General features: G+C 41.8%; 1 protein-coding gene across 1 annotated transcript; it reads right to left on the bottom strand.

Moving 5' to 3' along the window:
- Positions 1-1164: 1164 nt before the first annotated feature.
- On the bottom strand, positions 1165-9885 carry Ifgga2l1 (interferon-gamma-inducible GTPase 2 like 1). Its single transcript, NM_001012353.1, has 2 exons — positions 9786-9885; positions 1165-2660 (listed from the first exon to the last, which is right to left on the bottom strand). The coding sequence occupies exon 2, from the start codon at positions 2637-2639 to the stop codon at positions 1386-1388; it is 1254 nt and encodes a 417-aa protein (NP_001012353.1). The 5' UTR covers positions 2640-2660; positions 9786-9885; the 3' UTR covers positions 1165-1385.
- Positions 9886-19096: the final 9211 nt, after the last annotated feature.

Raw genomic sequence — 19096 nt, 5'->3', positions numbered from 1 at the left:
TTGTGGAGATCAAGAGATGATATCAGATTCCCTGGGATGGGAGGTGCCGGTAACATTGAGCTACTGTATGTGTTCTAGCAATTGAATCCTGGTCCTCAGGAAGAACAACCAGTATTCTTAAACTCTGATCCATCTATCTTAACCTCGGAGCCATCCCTGGACACACTTTTTGCCTTTTCCTTGAGTGCTAGGATTGACTTTGAGGCCTTATGAATGTGAGGCATATATTATACCACTGAGCTAGTAGTGCCTCAAATCTTCCTTCTTTTTTTAACGAAAAATCTTTGTGTGTGTGTGTGTGTGTGTGTGTGTGTGTGTGTGTGTGTGTGTGTATTTCTATGTGTGATACAGGCATGAACATTATTACATGGCATGTATGCAGAGATCAGAGAACAAGCTTGTGTGTTGGCTTTTACCTTTCACTTGCTTGTTTCAGGGCTTCTTATTCACTCCTGCATGTGGCAGGATAGCTGGCCCCGTGATCTTCCAAAACTTTTTTCTTTCTGCCTCCCCTCTCACCATAGAAGTACATGAATGGTGGTTGGGAATTTAGCTCAGTGGTAGAGCGCTTGCCTAGGAAGCGCAAGGCCCTGGGTTCAGTCCCCAGCTCCGAAAAAAAGAACCAAAAAAAAAAAAAAAAAAAAAAACAAGTGCATGAATGACAGATGCTGGCTTTATGTGGAATCTGGGAATTTGAGCTCAGGTCTTCAGACTTGCATGGTCTACTTTGTTGACGGAGTCATCTCTCCAGCCTGGTTATGGTTTCTCCTTTAACATCTCTGTAAAGAGCACCTACATTATCATGTGCAAGTTTATACAGCCCATTACTATCAAGAAGTCCCTGCAGTGCCTTGAAGCAGCTAGTGTCACTTGTGCACAGTTTAAATAAAAAGCAACTGAAGAGCTATTAAAGAATGCTACTATGCTGATGCTTAGCCCCCTCTCCATATACACAAAGAATGCAAGCTAGGGAATGGTGCCTCCCAGAGTGGGCAGAGCTTCCTACCTCAGTTAACTTAAGTAAAATAACTTCCCTAATGCAAGGTCAGAGATTAATCTTTCAGGTGATTCTAGAGTCTGTCCAGTTGACAATACTAACCACCACAATGCTAACCCTGAATGTGGATGTCAATTTGTACTTAACAAATTAAAATGCAAGTAGAATTACTTGATCTGAGAGTTTACTTAAAGTGAGGAGACAGTTTTTAGTTATCACCTTATTTATACAAATCTGATCCCCTTGCTACAGCTAGTGTGGATATGTAATCACTAAATATGGATAAAGTCTGAATAGCTTGAATAAACACAGTATATTGTTTTCTAATATCGCCATCCTACTTTTCTGTCATCGATCCTGATTTTTTTTACAGCCACACAACTTCATGCTAATTAGAAACCAACTTGTTTCTTACACATATCTCTTTGAGAAGAGTTTTAGCATCCTCAGTCACTATGTCAAGGAAATAATATTTCAGGTAAGATATTTCTCTAAGATCACGATCATCAGTAAATAAATGTCCATTAGCCGAACAGTAATCATGATAATATCTTGAAAGCCTTTCATGTATTGTTTCTTCATCTGTAGGTTTGAACACGATCGGAGATTTCATCATGGCCTCGAGCTCAACCAACGGCATTTGCCAGTCCTTAGCTAAACTCTGCAAAGCTGCATCATCCACCCCAAACACAGTGCGATAGAACTTCAGGCATTTCTTCAGAGTCTCCAAATCACTGTCCAAGAGGAAGGTCAGTGAAGGGAGGATTCTCAGTAGGTCAGCTGCAAAGGCTTCGAGCCAAATCCTCTGCTTCAAACATTGTCTCTTCATTTCAATGGTTGAATCTGTAATATTGGGTAAGGAGAGCATGAAAGTGTGTCGCTTGTATACAGGGAGATCACTTATCAGCTTGTCCATCAGGATTGGGAAATCATAGTCAGAAAGATCTATGTTAGAGATCAAGAAGATTGGTGGCTCATCCATGCCATTCTCCTTGAAGTGTTTCACACAGTTAAGGCGGATGTTCTGCAGTACTTTTTCTCTGTCAAAGGATCGTGGTTTGGTGTTCTCTTCATTTCGTAAGTCAGAGTCCACCTTGGTTCTCACAAAGTAGAAATCCTTCTTCATCATACTGATTGCTTTGGCGAGGTCTGTATCAGTTTTCTTAAAGCGGGTGGCTGAAATAATAATGAAGAAGTCATATTCATAGAATTTCATCTTTTCTAGATACGTTTTTGGTGGAAAATTTGTGGTTCCAATCCCAGGCAGGTCCCAAATGACCACATTAGGCATACTGGGGTGTTTGTACGGCCATCTCTCCGCGGTTGTCTCCACCACCCCAATTTCAGCTGCACCTTCCTCTTCATGCCCAATGCCTCTCAGGGCATTGATGAAGCTGGACTTTCCTGCTCCAGACTCCCCGGTGACAGCAACATTGAGCGGTGTACCATCGATATCTCTTAATGCCTCACTGATTGTAGAGTTTGCCATTTGAATGTTCCCTTTTGTCATGCTTAATTCAACTGAAGTGATGATTTCCTCAGAAATGATTTTGTGTCCCGTCTTAAATTTCTTAAAATATTCTTTAAAACTGGAGGCCAAATCTTGGTGCTGTTCATTCTTCGAAGAGAACCATTGACCCATGACTTCAAGCAAATAAAGCCACTGGAAGAATGAAAGGAGAGCCAAGAGAGTATGCATGAAATTTAAGATCTTAATTGTAGCCAATTTCAAGCACATTGGCACATACACTATTTTTAGTGGTTGTAATTGTGCATTCAATCTCCCAGATGTTCCTTTCACACAATTGGGTCTTTGAGTCCTTTGACTACCATTATCCCATTTCTCTCATCTCATTGCGTGACAGACCACCACCCTGCTTTCCACTTCTTTGAGTTTGGATACTTTAGATTTCACCCATGAGTAACAGTGTAGGACCATTCCTTCTGCAGATAGCTGAGACTAGCACATGAGATTTGAATGGTTTATTCTCCACTGTCTCTCCACAGGTCTACTTTACCTTTCAAACCCCTCTGTGTCTCTGTGACATGTAGACCATGCCAGCAGAGGTCCCTCCCCTTCCAGCTTCCAGTGTTATTCATCTGTATCTGGTCATGGACTCTCAATTGCCCTACTTGGGTTGTATGTCTGTAACTGTGTCCATCATTCTTTATAATCTATGCTATTTGGCCTTTATGAAGTATTCAGTTCTTACGGTATTTTAAAGGAAGTTACTTCCTTAGTTACAAAAAGGGGTCTACCATGACTGCTCTCCAAAAGACCCAACAATCAGCTCATAGAGTCAGATATAGAAATGTGCACCCGGGTTGGGAATTTAGCTCAGTGGTAGAGCGCTTGCCTAGGAAGCGCAAGGCCCTGGGTTCAGTCCCCAGCTCCGAAAAAAAGAAAAAAAAAAGAAATGTGTACCCAAGTAATGAACAGAAACTCCTGGCCCCTCTGGTTGAATTGGGGAAAAGCTGTATGAAGCTAAGGAGGAGAGCAACCCTGTAGGCCGACCAGCAGTCTCAATTAACCTGGACCTCTGAAATCTCTCAGATACTGGATCACCAGGAAGGCAGCATATACCAGGTGAGATGAAGTCTCCAACATTCACAGCAGAAGGAAATTTAGACGTCTGGTGGGGTGGGTGGGGTGGGGCAGGGAGGAGTTATAGGATGTGGAACTCTCAGGGGTAGGGGTATGGACCAGGAGGTGAAAAATAAATTAAAAGGGGGCAGGTGGGGATAAATAAATAAAAAAGTGGGTCACCACAAAAGAAAACAAAAAAATAACAAAACAAAAAAGCCACCAAGGACAACAAGATGTGTCAATCTGTTACTGATCAATCGAGGCAGGCACCTTCATGGACAGATCCCTTCACTCAGCACCTTCAACCTATCCTTTCTTTTATTGCCAACTAAAATATCATGAAAGCTGAGGACTCCGGGAGGCAGTTCTGTACCTCACTTTAAAGTGAGCATGCTCAGGGAATGTGATCCTAACATGCTCATGAGTGAAAGTTCACACCCCTCTCTATGGAGATGTATGCACCTTACATAAAATTCCTATGCTTCCTCTGTTGGGGAGGGAGTCAGAGCTCTGCTTTGGAAATGACTCCTGTACCAGCTTTGCCTGATTCAGGCACTAAGTATCTCTCCACTGGTGTCCTATTTCCTTGTTTATTTTGGCTCTGAGTTAGACTTGCTGGATCAGGTTACTCATTGGTGTTACCCCAGGGAAGCTTTGAATTGCTGGTTACATTAAAGAACCCCTTTCAGGAAAGACCTCTCTGTACTGCTGGATATAAAACAGGTAAGGGAAGCAGGTCAGGGACCTGGATTTCAGCTCAGGCACAGCCAGGTGGTCCTGAGAAAGCTTTGTAGCTTCTCAGAATCTTCAGAAATTGTTTCAATCTTGCTAATGTTGTAGGACCCTTGAGCCAGCTAACAGTTCTGTGATAGAGGGAAAAAGACCAGATGGATCAGAGAAGCATGCAGGGCTCAGCCACAGGTTTTAGACTGCATCTTGAGTTTGGGGTCTGGAGAACTGAGAGATATTCTTGTCCTTACAGGCTCCAGGGAGACTAACAGGAGTCTGCTGCATCTGGAATGGGGAGTCTAGTCAGGGAAACTTGACTGTGAAAGCCTCAAAGGAGTTCTGGGAAGATTGGAAGAGATTCTGGGTTTAACTTCTAGCAATTTAAAATGTTAGCCAGGGCCAAATCATTTTGTAAAGCAACCACATTCATGTTGAATTGTTATAATTTCAGGTACGATAGGTCTCCATGACTAAAATAAGAACTAAACAGAACTCCAATGGTTTACACTCTAAGATCAAGAATTGATAAATGGGACCTCATAAAAGTGGAAAGCTTCTGTAAGGCAAAGGACATAGTCAATAAACAAAGGGGCATCCTACAGATTGGGGAAAAAACCTTCAGTAACCGTCACATCCAATAGAGGGCTAATATTCAAAATATATAAAGAATTCAAGAAGTTTACCATCAAAAATCCAAACAACTCAATGAAAAACCCAATCCAGATTTTTGCTGTCCACACTCTTGTAGACTGCTTGAGTCCTCCTCACCAAGCTAGAAATCCCCTCTTCCCCTGAGAGCCTAAGAAGGGATTTCCCACTCTTCCACGTGGGCCTGATCTCAGATCCTCCGCTGTGTTGCTGTCTGCCTGTTCCTCTATGGCGTACACAATCCCTTATCTACCCCAGTGTGCTTCTTGAACCTCAGACTTGGGATTTTTTCTGATGATAAGGAGGTGGAATATCTCATCCTATACATCTGCATCAAGGTAAAGCCATTCTCTCTCTCTCTCTCTCTCTCTCTCTCTCTCTCTCTCTCTCTCTCTGTGTGTGTGTGTGTGTGTGTGTGTTAGTAGGTTGGTTTCATTTTCATGCTCCAGATTGTCCAGGTACATGATTTTTGCAATTCAGTCCTGTAAACACCAAAATCAAATTTCAACTGAGTAAAGAAAAGAGTTTGCATGTTGACTAGCCTTCCCTGCCCCCCAAGCCCCCAGGGTCACACCACTTCCTGTTTAGTTATCCTGTTTAAGGTAAAGGCTACATACTGGGATACAAGTTTCCTAATTTTCTCCTACTGGAACTGAGAACTTTTAAAGAACAGATTTAAGATTGAAGCTTACTTAGAGACTTAGAGAAAAATAACCAGAGAAGAAGACTTTAAAAAAAAATCCTGACGTGATAAATTTAGCAAAACAATTCTTGTGGTTTTCTTAAAATGTGTTTGATGTATGTTTTCATGCATGTGTATGTTGTGTCACATCTACATGTATGCCTATGCTCATGTATTGCTTATGTGGCACCAAATTGCCTTGTAGTGGGCATTAATCTAAATTATAAGTGGTAGATTAACATAAATGCCTTCTAGTTCACATAACTTAAATAAATCTTTGAGAAATAACTTAGATTTGCTGGTAAAAGGTGAGGCTGCCTTCAGAATTGCTAATGTGTATTCTTCCCGGGGTGCTGGCCGATTGGGTTAATAATTGTCTATTAAATGCTATAATGCTCTTTGCTTCCCTGAGACAGACTGCAGCTAGAACTATTATGATTAATTCCCTCTAAGATAAAGTTCCTGCCCAGAGACAATGGAGGCTCTTCTCTGAGCCTGCCCTGCCACAGAACAATAGCATAAGCAATGAAACTGAGCACAGACACGGCCCAGAATGACATCCACTGTTTTGTTCATGTTTCTTAAGGTTTATGAATGTATCCAGTTAAAACTTATCTGACTTCTAATTTAAATGCACACATCTATTCTGTTTTGTCTCCGAGGATACAGTTGTGTGGCCTTTGTGAGGTATCCATGTGTTCTGTTTTCTGCTTCCTTCCAGAGTCCTGACTGTTGCAATGGGGGACATAGTCTGATTTTGATAGTAACTCCACGGGGCCTGTTCTGACAAATTGGTCTAATGATGCTTATGACCCTATGATAAAGCAATCATTTCAACCCCGAGAGTTCTTTGGGGCAACAAATACATTATGTATGTATGTATGTATGTATGTATGTGTGTATGTGTGTATGTGTGTATGTGTGTATGTGTGTATGTGTTTATGTGTATGTGTGTGTATGCATGTATGTGTGTATGTATGTGTGTGTATGTATGTATGTATGTATGTGTGTATGTGTTTATGTGTATGTGTGTGTATGCATGTATGTGTGTATGTATGTGTGTGTATGTATGTATGTATGTATGTGTGTGTGTATGCATGTGTGTGTATGTATGTATGTATGTATGTGTGTGTGTATGTATGTATGTGTGTATGTGTGTATGTGTGTATGTGTGTATGTGTGTATGTTTGTATGTGTATGTGTGTGTATGCATGTATGTGTGTATGTATGTGTGTGTGTATGTATGTATGTATGTATGTGTGTGTGTATGTATGTGTGTGTGTGTGTGTGTGTGTGTGTGTGCGTTTCAATATGCTTTACAGTATTAAAAATAAAAACAGGATCCAATAAGTAGATGAAAAGGTGTTTCAGAGGTCATAAGTATGCAGATACATTTTTAAAGAAAATGTTGTAGAGAAGAAATTTTAGCTTTTAAATTGGTTTTGTTCTAAGAGGATGGCTCCAGGGTGACAGATGAAACACACTAAAACCCCAAAATATAACCTGCCATAACTGTTTTGTAAAAGCTAAAAAGTCCATGGGTATGACTCAGTTGGCTATAATAAAAGGTTTTTAAAAGTTCCCAAGGTCAAATTCACTGAAACAAATCTAGAAATCTAGTCTTCTTTATATCAACGTGGTTCCATTGAGATATCGATATGGTTTTGGTTTCACTTACAAAAGTAGAATATCATTCACCACAGCCATAATGTAAAGATTGTGAGGAGTTACAAAATAAACTGTATTTGACCAGCAATTCATGGGGCTAGTAGAGCATACATTTTTATTTAATGTTATGGGATACAATATCCTAATACCTAAATTCATATATACCGTTCTTGTAAAATTATCTGAGCTTGATGCTTCCTTAAGGTAACTATTTGCATTTTCTCCTGACATGTGACTGCTGACAAGCACAGGCCCTCTGCCCCAGCGCTGTTGTTAGCAACACAACAAAGTGCCAAGCAACAGTGGTGACAAAACCAGAGCTCTGCTCCCCATATTCAGAAAAAAGGGGTGTCCTTACAGAGAAATAACACATCATGCACAGGTAGGGGGTTGCTAAGCCCATAGCCTCCTGGCTTGGTAATTCCTGCTACATTTTCAGGATAACTTCAAGAGACTCCATAATCTATTCCCCTTTGAATCACTCAGCTTTAGATAAAACTAATGGGGAGGAGGATGCATCGATGGGCAGATTGAAGCTTTCCTCATAGTTACTGAAATTAATTATTGGATAATAAATTTGGCCAATCACAAAAGCTAACTGGACCCTGATGGAATTGAGCACAATTATATCTATCAGTGCAACCATGAGCCTGGACACACTGTATTTAGTCTGAGGGGAGGAAGGAAGACAAAAGATGCAGAGGATTGTTCCACCAAAGCTTTCCATTCTTTTAGAACCCATCCTCTGTTCCCATTACACACTAACGTTTGTCTTGGGCCAGCAAGATGGCTGGATAGATAAGAGTGCTTGTTGCTAAGCTAGGTGATCTGAGTTCTCGTCCCGAGAGTCACACAGTGGGGAGAGAGAAGTGACTACCACAGCTTGTGCACACTGTGGCATGAGAGCACCCAGTCCCAGTCCACGAATATCCACAAAATGAATAAATAAATGTAATGAAAATAAGTAAAATGCATTGTACAAAATTCTCAAAGAATTGCTAGAATGATAAAGAGAAAAATAAATCACAGCAAAAAGTGGTCTTCAATGTCATTGCGTTGCGTATGACCACAGCAAATGACAGTGAAAGGAACCATCAATCATTGCAGAAGGACACATTTCTTCATTAGCACTCCAACTCTAAACTAAAAACCACGAAGTTAAAGAGGATTGCCCAGCTAAAAATGTTCCCAGCACGACTTGTTTTCAAGTTGCCCTTCTGCATATTTCTGATTATGCCAGAGATTAGTGATATCTCAGCCTTAGTTAGACAAGGGTTTTGTTGCTGTACTTTGTGTCCCATTTGTTTCATTTTTGCAGTGGGGAGGATTTAAATTCGTAGTCTCATAACTAGTCAAAGGGCCGAAAAGAGGAGACTGTTGAGTGCTTGTTCTAAATAGAACTGGGAGAGACATCTAGATCAACCCCCACCTTAGTCAGGCTCAGGAAACAGTGGAGGAGTCAGGGGAGGAGGCCCGAGGGGTGGTGTGACTTGAAGTCTTATTAATGTCATGTGGAATTTGGACTCATGGCAGCTGCAGCAGAATTACATGAGATCTGGCCTGTCAACATTTTAGCATTCCTGAGACTAGGGGTACAGGAGGCTTTATCCTTAGCTTAATATTAGATTGACTAGTGGGGGAGGGAGTATCTTTTTTTTTCTTTTTAGAGATGTAGCTACTAGAAAATTGCCCAGAATCCAGTAAATGACTCTACACCCAGAACATGCAAGAGACCCTAAAATCAGTGTATTAAAAAACAAAAAAACAAAACAAAACAAAACAAAAAACAAAAAGGAAGAAAAGAGAACAGTGCAGCAGTCATTGGGAAGGGGAAGAATACCAGAGAAAATATGGGTGAGAAAAGAGAGAGGAATGATGGGGGAAGATGGTCAAAATGTTATATACACATATGAAATCTTTGTAAAATAAATAAAAAATATTTTTAAGCAAAACGAACAAATCCTAGAATTTCTCCCCAGCATGTTCTGGCAGAAGCACTGCACAGTGGCCATTTTTTTTTTTTTTTTTTTACTGCAGTCTAACTTCCACTGGACTTTAGAATAAATATGCTGAGCTGGGTGGAAAGAGGCAAGAAAATAGTAGTAGGAAGCGGTAGGATTGAGAAAAAAACAGTTTTCATATATTCTGTAGTGATACTTCATAACACATACCCTGCAAGGTTCATTTTCAACTCTTACAGGAAGTAGAGAACAAAGGAACAACACCCCCACGCGCCCCCCCCCCCAAAAAAAAACTGTGTAAGTTTTAAATAATACTCAGGTCATTTAGTTAGGCCTCTCTGAAGAACATCTATAAACAAGTCCTCAGTACCTGCAAACAAAGCCCCCAAAGCCCAGTGGCTTTCAACCTGAGGAGCCCAGCTCTCAGGCTAGATCTCTAGATGCCTTGTCACCCACAAGCTCCTTAGGAAAGAGATGATGATAGTGAAAAACCAGATCTGAGTGCTGAGTTACCAGAAAATCCTGTGTCCAGTGGGCGTGCTCACTGCTCCGGAAAGGAATAGCCCTCTAGCTCTCCGGTGTGCTCTAGGCTTGAGGTCTACTCTGCTTCTTCAGAGAAAAAAGGAAGTTGGGCAGGGCTCCTACACTCTTCTGGCTTTTGTCTCCCCTTCAGAGTGTGCTAGCCAATCACAGGGGAGGGTGTATCTAGACTCAGGAGACCCTGCATTTCTAAGAACAGGAAAGTGAAACTAAACTAGTTTTCTTTGCTCTAAAGGGATTCTAGGAAGTAGAAACTGTGCTGTCCTAACAAAGCTGTATTAACACAGGTTAGCGAGCGGTAGTAGCTGCAGAAGCAACTTACTACCTAGGTTGGAAGATCCTCCATGGCCCTTTAGAATTCATTTCCTTCGTACCCCTGTGCTAATGGTTTTATGTCAACTTGACATAAGCTAAAGTCATTTGAGAGGAGGGAACCTCAGTTAAGGGATGTCTTCCTAATATCAGGCTGCAGGCAAGCTTGTGGGACATTTTAAAATTGGTGATTGGGGAGGGAGGGGTGCACATTGTTGTGGGTGGCGTCATCTTTCGGCTGGTGGTCTGGGGTCTATAATATAGCAGGCTGAGCAACCAGCAAGCAGCACTCCTTCACGACCTCTGCATCAGCTCCTTCTCCAGGTTCCTGCCCTGCTTGAATGCCTGTGCTGTCTTCTTTCAATGATGAACAGAGATATGAGATGTGGAAGTGCAAATCTTCTCTTGGACTCTTTTCCCTCCTCAAGGTGGTTTTGGTGTTTCGTCACAGCGACAGCAACCTTAACTAAGACAGCCCCTGATTCCACAAACACATCCTGAGTTGAAGTTACATAGCACAATTCCTGGGTCCTGTGCAACTGCCAATCTCACCACCCCCACCCCATTTTGACCCTCAGACTATGATCCTATTTGGCCCTCTGACTATAACCCTATTTTCTCACCATCATGGTGTCATATTCTTTACTTGTTAGCACTACTCTAGCAGATGGGAGGGAGAACTGGACCATGGGCTTAGAATTTGGGGATGAGAAGACAGTCAGGGTTGGAAAGTCAGTGTGGCTGAAGATACGCATCTCATCAGGACTGCACACATGGAGTTCCGCACTCCTGTCCCTTCTCTACAATTCCTTATAAACCCAGGAGTGGGTGGTGTTTAATACTTCAGCAAAAGTAACTGAGTCTCTTTAACAATTGAGTCATTTACCCTAAATCACATAGGATGGTGTCTTAGGCTGATCACTGCTGTGATGAAACACTATGAGCAAAGAGCCCTGAGGAGGAAAGGGTTAATCGGCTTACACTTGCTCATCACTGTTCATCCCTGAAGCCAGGACTAGCCAGGACTAGCAGTGCAGGAGTAGCCCCACCCACAATGGGCTGGGCCCTCCCCCTTCAATCACTAATTAAGAAAATGTAGGCTTGTCTGCTTATAGCTAGAGGTTCTGGAGGCACTTCCCCAACCAAGGTTCCCCCTTTCCCAGATAACTAGAGCTTGTGACAAGTTGACATAAAACTAGCCAGCACAGAGGAAGAATTTTCCATCATTTAAAAATTATTAATTGAAGCTCTCTGTCTGATAAAACCAACCTTTGTGGGTGGAGAGCCAGAGGGAAACAAAACCAGCAAACACTGGTTTTCCTTGCATGGAATCGAGTGAGGGACAACGTCTGTGATTAACGATAATCCAGTCTGTTGTCTAATGGGCACCTCAAGAAAGATCTCCTGAGTAGATAGCAAGTAAGGTCAGGCTATGAGCCAAACACCAATAAAAGCATATGTTATGGGCACTGGAGAGATGGCGCAGTCATAAAGAGCATTTCCTGTTGTTGCAGAGGACCCCGGGCTGCGGTTTCCAGCAACACTATCAGTTAACTCGTTTCATAGAATTTGATTCTTTCTGGCTTCTGCAGTCCCATGTACCCACATGGTGGCAATAGACTTACAAAGGTACATGTGTGTGAGCGAGTGTGTGCACGTACATGTGCGCACGTGCACACACACACACACACACACACACACACACACACACACACACTTCACATTTTTATTTGGGGGCATTAAAGCTCAGTGCCTTGTAATTGGGATGGTTCCTTTAACTCAGAATGTGCTAGTGAGGATTATTCTGGTAGTATGAGGAGCTCAACTGTCTCTTTTCTGTCCTTCCTTTTCTTCCTTCTTCTCCTTCTTCTGGTGATGTCCAGGAATGAAATGAAGGCCCTGCTCCCTGCTGGGAAAAATATTCTTCTGCTTTGTTACACCTGCAAACCTTCAGTCATCTCTCAGCGGTGCTATAGCCAATATGAGGAAGACAGCCTGTCTGAGTTAGGGGTTCTATTGCTGTGAATAGACACCATGACCATGGCAACTCTATAAGGAAACATTTAGCTGGTGCTGGCTTACAATTCAGGGACTCAGTTCATTATTGTCATGGTGGGAAACATTGCGGGAAACAGCATGACACAGGCAGACAGAGAGCTGGAGAGGTAGCTGAGACTTCTACATCTGGATTAGCAGGTGGCAGGAAGAGAGTGAGTTACTGGGCCTGCCTGGCTTGAGTATCTGAAACCTTAAAGCCCCCACCCCCCTCCATAACACACTTTTTCCAACAAGGCCATACCTTCTCCAACAAGGCCATACCTTCTCCAACAAGGCCATGCCTTCAACAATGCCTCTGAGTCTGGGGCGGGGGTGATTTTCATTCAGACAACTAAACTGATAATGGTCCCCAAATGAGAGACAGAACATCTAGCGGTTTTTCTTTCTGGGTCTGTGTTACTTCATTCAATACGACCTTTTCTAGTTCCATCTATTTACCTGCAGTGTTCATGATTTCATTTTTCTTCACAGATCAATAGTATTCCACAGTGAATACACACTCATCATCCACTAATTGGTTGAAAGGTATCTATGCTGTTTCCATTCCCTAGCTGTTGTGAAGAGAGCAGCAATGAACAAGGCTGAGCAAGCGTCTGTGGACCACGATGTGGAGTCCTTTGGGCATGGGCCAAGGAGCGGTACAGGTAGATTATGTGATAATTAGTTTTTTATTTTTGAGAATTCCCCACACCGATTTCCAGAGTGGTGGTGCCAGTTTACAATCCCACCAGCAGTGGCTGAGGGTTTCTCAGCCTTTCCTATACCCACCTCCAGCATTTGTCGGTTGGTTTTTTTTTTTTAGCTTTGCTATTCTGATTAGGTAAATTGAACTCTTTTTTTTTAATTTATTATTTGTCTTTTTTTTATTAACTTGAGTATTTCTTATATACATTTCAAGTGCTATTCCCTTTCCCGGTTTCCCGGCAAACATCCCCCTCCCCCCTCCCCTTCCTTATGGGTGTTCCCCTCCCAACCCTCCCCCCATTGCCGCCCTCCCAACCACAGTCTAGTTCACTGGGGGTTCAGTCTTAGCAGGACCCAGGGCTTCCCCTTCCACTGGTGCTCTTACTAGGATATTCCTTGCTACCTATGAGGTCAGAGTCCAGGGTCAGTCCATGTATATTCTTTAGGTAGTGGCTTAGTCCCTGGAAGCTCTGGTTGCTTGGCATTGTTGTACATATGGGGTCTCGAGTCCCTTCAAGCTCTTCCAGTTCTTTCTCTGATTCCTTCAACAGGGGTCCTATTCTCAGTTCAGTGGTTTGCTGCTGGCATTCACCTCTGTGTTTGCTGTATTTTGGCTGTGACTCTCAGGAGCAATCTACATCCGGCTCCTGTCGGTCTGCACTTTTTGCTACATCCATCTTGTCTAATTGGGTGGCTGTATATGTATGGGCCACACGTGGGGCAGGCTCTGAATGGGTGTTCCTTCAGTCTCTGTTTTAATCTTTGCCTCTCTATTCCCTGCCAAGGGTATTCTTGTTCCCCTTTTAAAGAAGGAGTGAAGCATTCACATTTTGATCATCCGTCTTGAGTTTCATTTGTTCTAGGCATCTAGGGTAATTCAAGCATTTGGGCTAATAGCCACTTATCAGTGAGTGCATACCATGTATGTCTTTCTGTGTTTGGGTTAGCTCACTCAGGATGATATTTTCCAGTTCCAGCCATTTGCCTACGAATTTCATAAAGTCGTTGTTTTTGATAGCTGAGTAATATTCCATTGTGTAGATGTACCACATTTTCTGTATCCATTCCTCTGTTGAAGGGCATCTGGGTTCTTTCCATTTTCTGGCTATTATAAATAAGGCTGCAATGAACATAGTGGAGCACGTGTCTTTTTTATATGTTGGGGCATCTTTTGGGTATATGCCCAAGAGAGGTATAGCTGGATCCTCAGACAGTTCAATGTCCAATTTTCTGAGGAACCTCCAGACTGATTTCCAGAATGGTTGTACCAGTTTGCAATCCCACCAACAATGGAGGAGTGTTCCTCTTTCTCCACATCCTCGCCAGCATCTGTTGTCCCCTGAGTTTTTGATCTTAGCCATTCTCACTGGTGTGAGGTGAAATCTCAGGGTTGTTTTGATTTGCATTTCCCTTATGACTAAAGATGTTGAACATTTCTTTAGGTGTTTCTCCGCCATTCGGCATTCCTCAGCTGTGAATTCTTTGTTTAGCTCTGAGCCCCATTTTATAATAGGGTTATTTGTTTCCCTGTGGTCTAACTTCTTGAGTTCTTTGTATATTTTGGATATAAGGCCTCTATCTGTTGTAGGATTGGTAAAGATCTTTTCCCAATCTGTTTGAACCCCATTTTTTAATAGGGTTATTTGTCTCCCTGTGGTCTAACTTCTTGAGTTCTTTGTATATTTTGGATATAAGGCCTCTATCTGTTGTAGGATTGGTAAAGATCTTTTTCCAATCTGTTGGTTGCCGTTTTGTCCTAGCCACAGTGTCCTTTGCCTTACAGAAGCTTTGCAGTTTTATGAGATCCCATTTGTTGATTCTTGATCTTAGAGCATAAGCCATTGGTGCTTTGTTCAGGAAATTTTTTCCTGTACCCATGTGTTCCAGATGCTTCCCTAGTTTTTCTTCTATTAGTTTGAGTGTGTCTGGTTTGATGTGGAGGTCCTTGATCCACTTGGACTTAAGCTTTGTACAGGGTGATAAGCATGGATCGATCTGCATTCTTCTACATGTTGACCTCCAGTTGAACCAGCACCATTTGCTGAAAATGCTACCTTTTTTACATTGGATGGTTTTGGCTCCTTTGTCAAAAATCAAGTGACCATAGGTGTGTGGGTTCATTTCTGGGTCTGCAATTCTATTCCATTGGTTATCTGTCTGTCTCTGTACCAATACCATGCAGTTTTTTTTTTTTTTGGGTGGTCCACTCCATCCATTTATTACTTGAAAGGCCTGTGGTTCAAGACAATTTTTTTTTATTAACTTGAGTATTTCTTATATACATTTCAAGTGTTATTCCCTTTCCCGGTTTCCGAGCAAACATCCCCCTCCCCCCTCCCCTTCCTTATGGGTGTTCCTCTCCCAACCCTCCCACCATTGCCGCCCTCCCCCCATAGTCTAGTTCACTGGGGGTTCAGTCTTAGCAGGACCCAGGGCTTCCCCTTCCACTGGTGCTCTTACTAGGATATTCATTGCTACCTATGGGGTCAGAGTCCAGGGTCAGTCCATGTATAGTCTTTAGGTAGTGGCTTAGTCCCTGGAAACTCTGGTTGCTTGACATTGTTGTACTTTTGGGGTCTCGAGCCCCTTCAAGCTCTTCCAGTTCTTTCTCTGATTCCTTCAACGGGGGACCTATTCTCAGTTCATTGGTTTGCTGCTGGCATTCGCCTCTGTATTTGCTGTATTCTGGCTGTGTCTCTCTGGAGAGATCTACGTCCGGCTCCTGTCGGTCTGCACTTCTTTGCTTCATCCATCTTGTCTAATTGGGTGGCTGTATATGTATGGGCCACATATGGGGCAGGCTCTGAATGGGTGTTCCTTCAGTCTCTGTTTTAATCTTTGCCTCTCTCTTCCCTGCCAAGGGTATTCTTGTTCCCCTTTTAAAGAAGGAGTGAAGCATTCACATTTTGATCATCCGTCTTGAGTTTCATTTGTTCTAGGCATCTAGGGTAATTCAAGCATTTGGGGTAATAGCCACTTGTCAATGAGTGCATACCATGTATGTCTTTCTGTGATTGGGTTAGCTCACTCAGGATGATGTTTTCCAGTTCCAACCATTTGCCTACGAATTTCATAAACTCGTTGTTTTTGATAGCTGAGTAATATTCCATTGTGTAGATGTACCACATTTTCTGTATCCATTCCTCTGTTGAAGGGCATCTGGGTTCTTTCCAGCTTCTGGCTATTATAAATAAGGCTGCAATGAACATAGTGGAGCACGTGTCTCTTTTATATGTTGGGGCATCTTTTGGGTATATGCCCAAGAGAGGTATAGCTGGATCCTCAGGCAGTTCAATGTCCAATTTTCTGAGGAACCTCCAGACTGATTTCCAGAATGGTTGTACCAGTTTGCAATCCCACCAACAATGGAGGAGTGTTCCTCTTTCTCCACATCCTCGCCAGCATCTGTTGTCCCCTGAGTTTTTGATCTTAGCCATTCTCACTGGTGTGAGGTGAAATCTCAGGGTTGTTTTGATTTGCATTTCCCTTATGACTAAAGATGTTGAACATTTCTTTAGGTGTTTCTCAGCCATTCGGCATTCCTTAGCTGTGAATTCTTTGTTTAGCTCTGAACCCCATTTTTTAATAGGGTTATTTGTTTCCCTGTGGTCTAACCTCTTGAGTTCTTTGTATATTTTTGATATAAGGCCTCTATCTGTTGTAGGATTGGTAAAGATCTTTTCCCAATCTGTTGGTTGCCGTTTTGTCCTAACCACAGTGTCCTTTGCCTTACAGAAGCTTTGCAGTTTTATGAGATCCCATTTGTTGATTCTTGATCTTAGAGCATAAGCCATTGGTGTTTTGTTCAGGAAATTTTTTCCAGTGCCCATATGTTCCAGATGCTTCCCTAATTTTTCTTCTATTAGTTTGAGTGTGTCTGGTTTGATGTGGAGGTCCTTGATCCACTTGGACTTAAGCTTTGTACAGGGTGATAAGCATGGATCGATCTGCATTCTTCTACATGTTGTCCTCCAGTTGAACCAGCACCATTTGCTGAAAATGCTATCTTTTTTCCATTGGATGGTTTTGGCTCCTTTGTCAAAAATCAAGTGACCATAGGTGTGTGGGTTCATTTCTGGGTCTTCAATTCTATTCCATTGGTCTATCTGTCTGTCTCTGTACCAATACCATGCAGTTTTTATCACTATTGCTCTGTAATACTGCTTGAGTTCAGGGATAGTGATTCCCCCTGAAGTCCTTTTATTGTTGAGGATAGCTTTAGCTATCCTGGGTTTTTTGTTATTCCAGATGAATTTGCAAATTGCTCTGTCTAACTCTTTGAAGAATTGGATTGGTAGTTTGATGGGGATTGCATTGAATCTGTAGATTGCTTTTGGTAAAATGGCCATTTTTACTATATTAATCCTGCCAATCCATGAGCATGGGAGATCTTTCCATCTTCTGAGGTCTTCTTCAATTTCTTTCCTCAGTGTCTTGAAGTTCTTATTGTACAGATCTTTTACTTGCTTGGTTAAAGTCACACCGAGGTACTTTATATTATTTGGGTCTATTATGAAGGGTGTCGTTTCCCTAATTTCTTTCTCGGCTTGTTTCTCTTTTGCATAGAGGAAGGCAACTGATTTATTTGACTTAATTTTATACCCAGCCACTTTGCTGAAGTTGTTTATCAGCTTTAGTAGTTCTCGGGTGGAACTTTTGGGATCACTTAAATATACTATCATGTCATCTGCAAATAGTGATATTTTGACCTCTTCTTTTCCGATCTGTATCCCCTTGATCTCCTTTTGTTGTCTGATTGCTCTGGCTAGAACTTCAAGAACTATATTGAATAAGTAGGGAGAGAGTGGGCAGCCTTGTCTAGTCCCAGATTTTAGTGGGATTGCTTCAAGTTTCTCTCCATTTAGTTTAATGTTAGCAACTGGTTTGCTGTATATGGCTTTTACTATGTTTAGGTATGGGCCTTGAATTCCTATTCTTTCCAGGACTTTTATCATGAAGGGGTGTTGAATTTTGTCAAATGCTTTCTCAGCATCTAATGAAATGATCATGTGGTTCTGTTCTTTCAGTTTGTTTATATAATGGATCACGTTGATGATTTTCCGTATATTAAACCATCCCTGCATGCCTGGGATGAAGCCTACTTGATCATGGTGGATGATTGTTTTGATGTGCTCTTGAATTTGGTTTGCCAGAATTTTATTGAGTATTTTTGCGTCGATATTCATAAGGGAAATTGGTCTGAAGTTCTCTTTCTTTGTTGTGTCTTTGTGTGGTTTAGGTATAAGAGTAATTGTGGCTTCGTAGAAGGAATTTGGTAGTGCTCCATCTGTTTCAATTTTGTGGAATGGTTTGGATAATATTGGTATGAGGTCTTCTATGAAGGTTTGATAGAATTCTGCACTAAACCTGTCTGGACCTGGGCTCTTTTTGGTTGGGAGACCTTTAATGACTGCTTCTATTTCCTTAGGAGTTATGGGGTTGTTTAACTGGTTTATCTGTTCCTGATTTAACTTCGATACCTGGTATCTGTCTAGGAAATTGTCCATTTCCTGAAGATTTTCAAGTTTTGCTGAATATAGGTTTTTATAGTAAGATCTGATGATTTTTTGAATTTCCTCTGAATCTGTAGTTATGTCTCCCTTTTCATTTCTGATTTTGTTAATTTGGACGCACTCTCTGTGTCCTCTCGTTAGTCTGGCTAAGGGTTTATCTATCTTGTTGATTTTCTCAAAGAACCAACTTTTGGTTCTTTTGATTCTTTCTATGGTCCTCTTTGTTTCTACTTGGTTGATTTCAGCTCTGAGTTTGATTATTTCCTGCCTTCTACTCCTCCTGGGTGTATTTGCTTCTTTTTGTCCTAGAGCTTTTAGGTGTGCTGTCAAGCTGCTGACATATGCTCTTTCCTGTTTCTTTCTGCAGGCACTCAGCGCTATGAGTTTTCCTCTTAGCACAGCTTTCATTGTGTCCCATAAGTTTGGGTATGTTGTACCTTCATTTTCATTAAATTCTAAAAAGTTTTTAATTTCTTTCTTTATTTCTTCCTTGACCAGGTTATCATTGAGTAGAGCATTGTTCAATTTCCACGTATATGTGGGCATTCTTCCCTTATTGTTATTGAAGACCAATTTTAGGCCGTGGTGGTCCGATAGCACGCATGGGATTATTTCTATCTTTCTGTACCTGTTGAGGCCCGTTTTTTGACCAATTATATGGTCAATTTTGGAGAAAGTACCATGAGGAGCTGAGAAGAAGGTATATCCTTTTGCTTT

The sequence above is a fragment of the Rattus norvegicus genome, chromosome 18 (assembly GCF_036323735.1).
Source record: "Rattus norvegicus strain BN/NHsdMcwi chromosome 18, GRCr8, whole genome shotgun sequence".
NCBI classification, from domain to species: domain Eukaryota; kingdom Metazoa; phylum Chordata; class Mammalia; order Rodentia; family Muridae; genus Rattus; species Rattus norvegicus.
This window is presented reverse-complemented; position numbering and strand designations above follow the sequence as displayed.

What these genes read in the sequence shown, in the direction of transcription:
- Ifgga2l1 (NM_001012353.1), bottom strand. Translation starts at nt 2,639, where the DNA reads ATGGGTCAATGGTTCTCTTCGAAGAATGAACAGCACCAAGATTTGGCC.